The sequence below is a fragment of the Laccaria bicolor genome, genomic scaffold (genome assembly GCF_000143565.1).
Source record: "Laccaria bicolor S238N-H82 LACBIscaffold_76 genomic scaffold, whole genome shotgun sequence".
Lineage (NCBI taxonomy): Eukaryota > Fungi > Basidiomycota > Agaricomycetes > Agaricales > Hydnangiaceae > Laccaria > Laccaria bicolor.
In genome coordinates, this window is record NW_001889947.1 from 138,321 (window position 1) to 148,486 (window position 10,166).

Below are 10,166 nucleotides of genomic sequence, written 5' to 3' on the forward strand. Positions count from 1 at the left end.
AGTCATAGGACACACCCTGTACTCACTTCGGATACCCAAATTACTCCTTTGTTATTTTCCGCGGACGCTTCTCGAGGCGATCCCCACCTCAACCCCCCTTTTGAGGACGGTCGTGAACAACTGATGACACTACTAACCTTCTGTTCTGTGCTGTGAATGTAAGGCAGAGGCATTTACGGGTTCAATGTCGCGTATTCCTCGCTTTTCATTCAACGGATTCAATAGCAACCAGCTATTGCTCAAGCGCTCGCAGGTGATACCGTCACATCCTCTGACAGTGACGCCGAGCGCCTTATCAGACAAAGCATGTTCCGAGCGCTAAGCACCTCCCTTTCACCAAAACCACCATGTCTACCGCGAGGGGTAGCTCAACGGGAAGCCCTAGCATTGAGATTACAGGTAACCTCCCAGGTTTTTGCCCCCAGGTCAAATATCTGACACCCATTGACTAGAAATCCGCGTTTCATCCCAGCACATCCTCAAATCGGTCCAACTTTCGATTGGATCGTTCGAGCGGGAATCACCTTGTCTCCTGAATGCAAAGATTCACAACTTTGAGTTGTCATCCCCCTGGTGAGCCGATGATCATGTGTAGCATTGGACGACAAACCCAGTCAAAGCAGTCAACTTTCGCCTTCAGAGTCCCTCTATCTGCAAGTCCGATTCCGCGGATTGTTTCGTGCTGCGTCGAAGAGCAAGATACCTCTCGATGAACTGCTAAGCAAGGTCGGCCCCCACTTCTCCGGAAAACAAGGCAAGTGCCTCCCTGCTGCAATCGCTCCTGTCTTGCTGATGCAGGACTTTCTACTCTAGAATGGTCAAAATCATTTGACAAGTTCGATGTCGTCCTGAAGTTTAGCCGATACGCAGGGGTGTGTGCACTTCTTCCTCAAACGCAAAAGCGTCCGCCTAATGCAGGTGCTATCGATCTTAGAATGCTTTAACCAAGGCAGAACCTCCGACGAGTGGCGACCTACAACCCACAACGGATGAGTTATTCAAGTTGGTCGAACGGTTAGTCTGCTTAGTCCCCGACTACTCTGACTAAACCTTACCGCTAGGTTCCGAGTCCTGGTCATCGGCAAAGTAACCCTCTTATACCTCTATTGTCAGGTATTAGCCCACAGTTTGTTTCCCCGTCTTCTCAAGATCCGCTCCTAAAGCTTGTCCTTCCCCAGACCGTGGCTCATTCAGAAGCTGGCGTGTCGGATATCAATACTGAGATTATATCCAGCGAAAATGGAAGATTTGTTCTGCACGACAGCAAAGCGTGACTTAATCATCCAATTCCCTGTGTACTTTATTGTCTATGTACACATGCCATAATCCAAACAAAAAGAAGCCAGTGAAATGAACTTGTATAGGACCAAGAGATGGTGATATGGAGGATGTACACGAAAGGCAGTAACGCAGCTCACATTCAATGCGGGCTGCTTGCTTCAGCTTGTACAATGCCCTTTCCGGAGTTTCCCTCATGTAGCTCTCGACCAAAAATGTCTCCCTTCTGCACGCGCCAGATGACATAGTTGAAGAGCCCTTAGGGTAGCAGTCCGCTGATTCGTGTTACGACCGAGTGAATAGAACATCGTAGTCGAAAGACGAGTATCGACTGTAGATGAGGTATTTGATGAGTTCATCGACCGCTCTGTGCAACTATTGCGAGAAAAGCCCCAGTAAAAGGCTCAGAGGTGAATTCGATGATGTTATTCCATTGAGGGACATTCGTGAATTCTTGTTTACTGATACAGAAAGGTGGTGAAAGGTTGGTGGGAAACACCCAAGTAAACAAACTATATCTCAAGAACCTGAACGTGAAGGACGGACTTGTAACATGAAGATTGCGGGGGTCGCCGTGGGATGGCTGGACACTGGACTCCTGTGAGTCTCTCCAGTTGTTGACCTCGTCATGGATGTCCTCAGGCTCCAGTGTTGTAATTTTTTCCTGTTCTCCTCGTCTTGTTCGCAGCTGTAAAGGACACTGCAAGGCTCGGAATGGTTTGTGGGAGATTGTTGCTGGTTCTGTGGGTGTTCGCTGGGTGCTCGTCTGGTGATCGTTTTGGTAGATTTGTGTGACTGCGCCTCTTTCCTCCATGCACCTTCCTCAAAGGTCACAGATTCAGCTATGGCGGAATGCGCAAATGACAGCGACTTCTCGAGGAAAAACAGCTCAGTGAAAGTCGCAACCCAGGGAGCTACCCAGGTTTGAAGCACGTCGTGGCATCCCTTTGGAAGCGGACTTTCTCTACGGCGGATCTTGAAAGTCGCAGGTTAGATGTCATTCGAATTTACGGTAAGTGAGCTCTTATGCTGTGCACCTGCAAACGAGAATGATTGTGACCTTGCAAGCGGAAAATGCTGTACGTGATCACACAGCGATTGTAGGGCCGATCTGTGCAGGAAGGGTTTATGGAAATGCGACACAGGCATAGACAACGTACCACTTGCGATTCCGACTTCAATCCAATTCAAGTTCTAAATGTGAAGGTTTTGTAGGGGTCCAGACGTTCTACCAACCAGAATATTTTGTAACTGGTGGGGAGGTTGCACCAAAATTGATGTTCCATTTTATGTTTCCCGTTGCCCTAATAGAATAGCCAAGATGAGTATACATGGTTCGTAAATCAAACTCGACCCACCTAACCGCACAGACCAGCTTCTTCCGTTCCGCGCTGGGCAGCACCGCACGTCTACGTAGCTCTGGGCACTGCATTTGAAACTGGCGGTGAGAAACCCAAAGTGGGTCACTGACCAGTCCGTCACGGTCTTGAACAGTGAGGAGCGCTTTTCTCGCAGCCTGAAAGGTAACTGATCGATAAATCAGATATGAAGACCTCCCGTAGATGAGGGCTTACCATCTCAGCACGTTGAACTGTCTCGACCATTGAGTGTCGTGACCGTCGTCGTAATCTTGAGTCTGTTATTCTGGTAAACACACAGTGTGAGAGCGGATATAACAGACCCACCTCGACTTGAAACGTGGATGTCCTGCTTGTAATCTATGACAGCGTTGAGATGCACGAGTTTGCCCCCTCTTATTTGACACGTCATTTTGGTGAAACACTTCAAAAAGGCGTAGGCCCTTACATACGACGATTCCGCAATCTGAGCCGATCATAGGCGTCGAGTTGTACATCCCTTCAGTGGTGAGCATTTATCGCGACTGACTATCAGAGAGTTTGAGAGTTGAAGTGGGGACCGATTCTCTCTCGAGAATGATCAGCTTCGTATGAGGTGAAAAGCTCGAGAAGAAACCTACTATTCCTAATGTGTCTTGTAATACAGGAAAGGGTGCTCGGTTTTGAATCTGGCCCCCACAACCATTGTCACTCTGGAGAAGATGACACCGAAGAGTGCATTGCTGGCGGCCTCGATGTCTGCGAGACGCACAACTTCACTTTTTGATTCATAATTAGATCAAGAAGTTCATGTAAAACCGTAAGATCTTACAGGACACCACTTTCGCACTTGCCATTTGAACCTGAGGGCCAACTTTTTTGAGGGAAGTCTATGTCCCGCCCAGTAGTCAAGAAATCAGATGGTGGTGAACGCCACGATGTCCTTAACATCAAGAACAGTCAGCTTCAGAAAAGTCGCGAAGCGCAAGAAACAACTCACCGTGAAGGGCGCAAGATCGAAATCTCCACACACATGAAGCCACCCCACTCTGCACCCACGTCGCTGTCTACAAAGCCGCAGGCTCATAATGGTCCTTGATCTCTCGAAACCCATACTCCTCCTTCCCAAAAATCTCTCGGCAGAAATACTCGTTGCTGATCGACATCTTCACGAAAGTCATGGAGGCCCATGGCGTTTGAGAGTAGGAGCTATGAGCCTAGCCAGGGGCCTTCCTTATCGAGGCTAAGAAGATGCGAAAGAGGCCTTCGCCGACGAGGCCTGGGACGTAGAGGTCATATTCAGAGCTGGTAGAGAGGTAGATGGAGCTGGTGGTGGCTGCTTTGTGGGCGTAGTCTGCTATGCTGGTTTCCATATTTTGAAATTCAAAGTTGACCTCGACGAAATGGGGGTCGAAGACGAACACGACAGGTGCATGGGTTGGAGGTGAATCCACGGTAGCAGGAGTGAGTGGCGCCCTCGAAGATAAAGTCGACGTCCAAGAGTCCAAAGAGGGAACAACGCCCATACCATGCACGATACACTCCTGCAACGGTTCAACGGACGAACATGGTCCGCATCAACATTCCTCCCTCTCCTTCGCATCTGCCATCCGAGATTGGGCTTGAGAAGCACAATGAAACGGTGATACCCAATTCCGAGTGATTATATGCGTATTGCGTGGAGTAGAGGTTGAGTCCCAAGTCCAACCTTTTTGGATCTCAACTTCCTTTCACGTCATTTAGGCCCACGGAAACCCTGGCATGGAAACCTGAAATCAAGCACAACATCCTCAGGCACGCGGTTCGCCCACCCAGCATCGAGCACGTCGATTCTAACAGAGGAAGGACTTCGCGTGGCGATCACGCGGAAATGACGAGGCAAAGTTTATCTTGTCCGAGGCGTACAGGGAAGTTTGGATGAGGGTTTGGATGAGGGTCCGGATGAAGGGTTGATAGAGTTCGAAATGGGGGAAGAGGCAGATGAGGCGGAAGACGCGGGATTCGAAGTGGAATGGGGGATTGAGGCGGAAGGAAAACTTTGGAGGATTGGAAGGGCCAGGACGAGCGCCATCTCCCTCAGCCATGTTTGTTCGTACTGGCGTACCCTTGCATTCTCCATTTCCAGCCTCTGGTCGTCACTCTGCGTGATTTGGCCCAAGATGGGCTATGCCCCCGTGCGGCTTTGGCTCGAAGAATAGAGGTCGCGTCCTCTCTCCCTCTACACCAGCATCACTGCGTGCAGACGACTTCCTCGAACAGCTGCATGGTGTCGAAGCAGAGGCGGTTGAAACCTCACTGAAATCTCGACGAGCGTGCTTTGATTTGTTCCCATATTATGACTGGCACTAGGTCGGCCATGTAAACTCGGAAGGCGGGATTAGGATCTGAAGGGGCGAGGGAGTGCGAAGGAGGGTCAAAGCCATGCGATTATGGTGGGTTTGCTTCAACGAGTTCTGGTTTACACCGACGTACCGGTTGTGTACGAACACTTGTGTGTGTTTCCAGAGTGGCCTGTGAGTGTAGCAGGACTTGATCATCACGCGCTTCTGAAGGTAGCAATTTGACATTGTAAGAAAGAAGCTCAAAATTCAAGAGACGTACATTTGTCTCAAAGTTTTGTGGTGCAACTCAAGGCCATGTTGGACGAGGAGTGGATGATAAGGAGGAATGAGCCAGGAGTGGCGCGTTTGCTGTATGCTTGTTGACTGAGTTGTCCAGAACGTTCACCCAGCGTTCACCTGCCATTCACTACCACCATAGGCTTCTTCGCCGCGAATGTGGAATTGCAGCAAAATGATGTTGCGCGTGCTCGCCGATCAAGGCATTGAGAGTATCTTGGATCCGGCGCACTTGTGTTTGCCTACCACTGAGAGGCAATTTCCGCTTTATTCATTCCAACCCAGTATGCTTTTCATTCTTTAAGAAATTCTCTCAACGAGTGCGATTAATGTCAAATTTCAACAGCTTAGGTTCAACCCCAATGAATGGGCGGTAGTCGACGAGCGTGCTCAGAGCTCAAAAACTGCCAGTACTCTCTTCCCGGTGTAGACAACCTTATTTTCCGGAAGTTTGGGGGTACGAGACACCCACCAGCAGGGATGACGGCTGCTGAATTCCTGGACGTTCCACGAGAAGAAGTACTGGCACTCAATTGCTCAGGTTAGAGCGTATATGGAGTACGTGGTTCAGGCGAAGCAGGACGAGGAGGGCATGACTTGGCATCTTTATCCTGATGAAGAATTTCACCCTGGCTTGGACGGGAACAGGCAAAGTAGCGAACACAGGGTGCGTGTATTGATTAATACATCCCCATTTTTTAATACTTTTTAGCAGAATTCGCCGGAATGATTCAATGAAGTCGCCCTGTCAAAACGCACAATACATTTTGTACCTCTGCGAGAATGGGTTAGAAGCATGTCGACCAAAGCGCCGAACAGCTGCATCGCAGCAAAACGATTGGTTGTGGGCCCCCAAGCTTGAGCCCAGCAGGTTTACCGTCAATGTTCGTGGAGAAGTCTTTTCTTCAATTGAACTTCAAGGTGGCCGAACTTTCACCTCAGTCTAAGCTGTTGGCTCTGCCAGAGGTGTTATACATACAGGAGTTTCGACTTCCATGAGTTTCTGATGGAGGACGGTAACAGGCACTTCAAGTTCACCTTTGGCCTTGGGGAACAAAAGCTTGACGAGGAACCCTCGACGATGAGACCTCAAATCTAGCGTCATTGACTTTGGATTAGTCTCAGCATCAGGTTCAGAAATGCGATTTCTTGTTGATTCCCCTTATCCGCGATTAAGGGCTGCATATCTTACGGTGGAGGGCAATATGTGGGGGACTTGTGTGACAACACGAACGGTCACGTCGCGTTTCAAGCCAATTGTCGTCGGGTCGATAACGGGTGACTCGTATCGCAACGAGTCCTGGTCACCCCGGAGGGCGCCTCACAAGCATTCTCCAGCGTGTCAGACTTTGTCGACCATCAACAATTTTTGTGCCAATATATTCGTGTCAATGTGTTTTGCCCCCACTTCTTCCCAAGGAATATTTTTTGGCTCGAAAGCGACCGCGATCATTGATTGGGCAACTGCTGGATTCCATTCGGGATTTTGGGAATATGCTCGCATGCATGACCCTATATACTCCTGCTTGCTCACCTGTATCGGCGGCCCGCAAACAAGGGGATATCAGACGCCTGTTTGAGCTCATTAACATCAGCCTGTAATCAACCAACTTCACGGTCAGCTCTTTTTGCTCCCCAAGCGCATGATTTCTCTCACGTTTTGACTTCAGTCCTTTCAAGGTGTTACTCAAGTTGTTAGAAAGGCACAATGTATTCCTCAGACTCACAATACCCCTCAGTGGTGCGGAAGTGGGACTATTCCCTGTCAGAAACAGATAGTCCACTGATTACGGGAGTCACCAATTGGTCGTGACCAGTGTCACCCCATCGTTCAAGCGCTCTATACTGCCTCACGACTAGAAAGTATTGCTATAACCACAAGCAAATCATCGTCGAACTCGAGACTGAGAAGGAAATTGCTCAGAAAGCCTTGAAAACTATGATGAAGCAGCGAAACGAAGCAGACGCCCTGTTGGCGGCCTTGAGCAGCACTGTCGACAGAGGTGAAGCTCTCCTTGATGACATTGGCGAACAAATGTTTAACGTAGAATGCGATCTGCAATCGCTGCAAGGTGGATCGGAGGGGCAGATCTCAAACACGAGGTTCAGGAATCGCAGCGAAACTTGCGACGAAATCAAACCTGAAATCGAGGAAGGCCAACTAGAGCTGCGACGGCTCTTGGAGCAATGTGAAGACATCTCAGAGCAGTTGGATCTCCATCGTGACCAACTCTCGCTCATACACAAGGTTCCCCCAGAGATCATTCGTATCATATTCCTCTTCTGGGCCTCCGACAGGCATTTTCTCCAATCCCCAACTCATGTCTCTCCAAGTGTTCTGACTGGCGTTTGTGTTGCCTGGAAGAATATTGCACTCGGTATGCGTCCTTCTTACTGGTCGAGATACGGAAAGGGAAGTTCTACCCTGACAAACATACCGTTGAAAGGTGGATTGAGCGCTCTGGCTCCTCCGCGCTTTCTTTCTCTATTGAAGAGAGAGATTCATCTTTTCACAGCAGCCATGCAGGAGTTGATCAGATTCCGCCCACCATGCCACACGACAATACAAACTCTGAGCACCCCGCTGGATCACCAGTTGCGTCCATGCTCGATCTCTTCATTCCCCATCACTCTCGATGGCAGAGAGTCCGTCTGAGATACAGCGATGCATCGCCTGGTAAAGTTGTTACTGCCTTGCCATTGCCCATGAATGCCACGTATCCTTTACTTGAAGAGGTATACTTGGACAAAGGTTACTGGTGGGCACAAGAAGATCTAGACTGCATCAAATCCATGATGGTCTCCGCACCACGGCTCCATTCCGTTACCTGGCTAAGCGAGAAATCATACAAAATGCTTGCCTTTCCATGGAAGCAGCTCACACACTTCTCGCAGGGCCCCATTGCCACTATGAACGAGGGTCTTCGTGTCCTCGCGATCTGTCCTCATCTCAAATCCCTGGAGCTGACGCTCTTTCTTCCCATGTTTCCCGTCGACGACGACGACGGTCCATTTGTCCACAACACTTTAGAACGCCTACATCTACGTACTGCAGGTAACCTGGCAGTGCTTATCGACAAAGTCACTCTGCCGGCTTTGAAGGATCTGTCACTCTCCGAATTACATGGAACCTCACCCAACCCCCCTGTACAGCTTGGCCGGTGGCCACAATCCCAGTTCCTTCCATTCCTCCTACGTTCAGGTTGCACCATCAAGCAATTCATCATTCAGGAGTGGGATATCTCAGCAGAAGAGATAGCGGAGTGCCTCGGACATCCGCAGATATCGAAGTCATTGGATCCGTTGTCTATCACGGAATATCACCAAAAGCATCTGTGCATGACGGATGAGGTTCTTAGGCGGTTGACGTATACCCCATCAGTTATCTCGTCAGAAAACGTTCTGTGTCATGGAGATGACCAGCTGGCCGAGGACACCCCATTGGAGACTATCTGTCCGAATCTCACGACCATCAAGCTGTGGGGATGCATTTCTGCCCAGGATGGAATATGGTTGAGTCTAGGTGGTTGGCCAGGACCGAAGGCCGCCCCATCATGCAACTGAGGACGGCGGCAATTGGGTTTTTCGCTGACGCGTGTCATACGGAGGATTGGGCTCGGTTGGAGGCGTTGAACGTAGAGAGGTTCGGGATCACACATATTCGACTGTGATGGTGGGGTTCCAATTCGTTTTCTGTACATGTCAAAATGGTGTGAAATACATTACATTTATCACCAGAAATATCTACGTCACTAAGTTAGCTAAAACCAACACAATCCCAGCCCATCAACGACGTCTTGAGCAACTCTTCTACCAAGCCAACGTCTAGCAGAACAACACAACAATGAAGAGCCCTAAGCGCCGATAGCCTTTGCCCACCAGGGAAAATGTATAGACGTTCCGTTTCTCTATAATCACGGTGTCCAGAATCGTCCCAACAAAACGAAACTATTTTGTGAAAGATCAATGGTGTGTCATTAGATGCTCTTTTTCCAGCACTACCATAGCGATGTTGTTATTTATCCCGAGAGCAACATCAACATAAATAGAAGGCGTTTGTGATGAGTGGTTCTGCTGCCCGTGTCCTCGTTCCAGTGGGCGATGCAGACCGCGGTGGAATTGGATGGGTGGAACGGGAAGGGAGAGGGCCTAAATGAGGGTTTGAGCGTGGCTATTCATTACACCAACCGGTCTTGCCCTGATAGAATAAGCGAAGGGACAGGTTAAATGGAAACTTGGACTTGCTGTGGTCCATTGTCTGGATTACATTACGTTGTAAGATTTCGGGTGAGGGAACTTAATTGACCGTAGAACCGAACGACTGTGAGGGAGAGAGGGACAGCTGGCTGGGATACAACAACGGCTGATATCTCGGCGGAAGAGGGGGGATGATGCTTGCAGCCTCCATTCTCATTCCATCACCCTTGACTGACCAAATCACCATCGTTACCGTCGTCCTAGAAGTGCCTGTCTTAACTCTTGTAAGATGTCCTTGGGGTAAGAGGCTCGATTTGTAGGTGTTCTCGGTGGCAGGCTTGGAATAGGTGACCCGATAGCCAAGCTCAAACTGTGGACGAGTACACTCCTTCAATGGATCCCCACGAGAAGCGAGGGTGCTAGCAGTCGACAAATGGGTGTTCGCGGTGGCTTTGAAATATTGCCCTGGTATGATGATTAGGAGACGATCCTCGAGGAGCAGCTGGTCAATTTGTATGTAGAGGTTGACATTGGTTGAGACTCGGTTCTTGCTTGGGTGGCCGAACTGACGAACGATGCCAAAACCAGACAGATGTGGGGGAGAGGGGAAACCAGCTGGCATGCGGTCATATCCTAGGGAACCTTTAATGGATGATGCATGCAGCCTCTCGTCATTTCCGTCACCACCCTTAATTGATCAAACNCCGTCACACTCGTACGGGGGAATGCTTTTGTC

The 10,166-nt window shown here is 49.5% G+C and overlaps 3 protein-coding genes across 3 annotated transcripts in view; 2 read left to right on the forward strand and 1 right to left on the reverse strand.

The window, feature by feature from the left end:
* Window positions 1-306: 306 nt before the first annotated feature.
* Window positions 307-1,345, forward strand: LACBIDRAFT_316668 (uncharacterized protein; the record flags this gene model as incomplete). The annotated part of the gene is made up of 6 exons (XM_001889959.1): window positions 307-399; window positions 453-513; window positions 596-754; window positions 814-1,014; window positions 1,062-1,086; window positions 1,179-1,345. 4 exons carry the CDS (start codon window positions 307-309, stop codon window positions 942-944), a joined length of 444 nt encoding a protein of 147 aa, XP_001889994.1. The 3' UTR covers window positions 945-1,014; window positions 1,062-1,086; window positions 1,179-1,345.
* A 5,596-nt stretch (window positions 1,346-6,941) lies between these two features.
* LACBIDRAFT_335107 (uncharacterized protein) lies at window positions 6,942-8,797 on the forward strand (the record flags this gene model as incomplete). Its single annotated transcript, XM_001889960.1, has 3 exons — window positions 6,942-6,997; window positions 7,094-7,611; window positions 7,761-8,797. 3 exons carry the CDS (start codon window positions 6,942-6,944, stop codon window positions 8,795-8,797), a joined length of 1,611 nt encoding a protein of 536 aa, XP_001889995.1.
* Window positions 8,798-9,530: 733 nt separating this feature from the next.
* Window positions 9,531-10,166, reverse strand: part of LACBIDRAFT_335108 (uncharacterized protein) — a gene marked incomplete at both ends in the record, with an annotated part of 1,933 nt that continues 1,297 nt past the window's right edge. Inside the window, one exon of the mRNA XM_001889975.1 lies at window positions 9,531-10,118. Coding sequence (XP_001890010.1) covers window positions 9,531-10,118 — 588 coding nt within the window. The remainder of the gene's footprint in view (window positions 10,119-10,166) is intronic.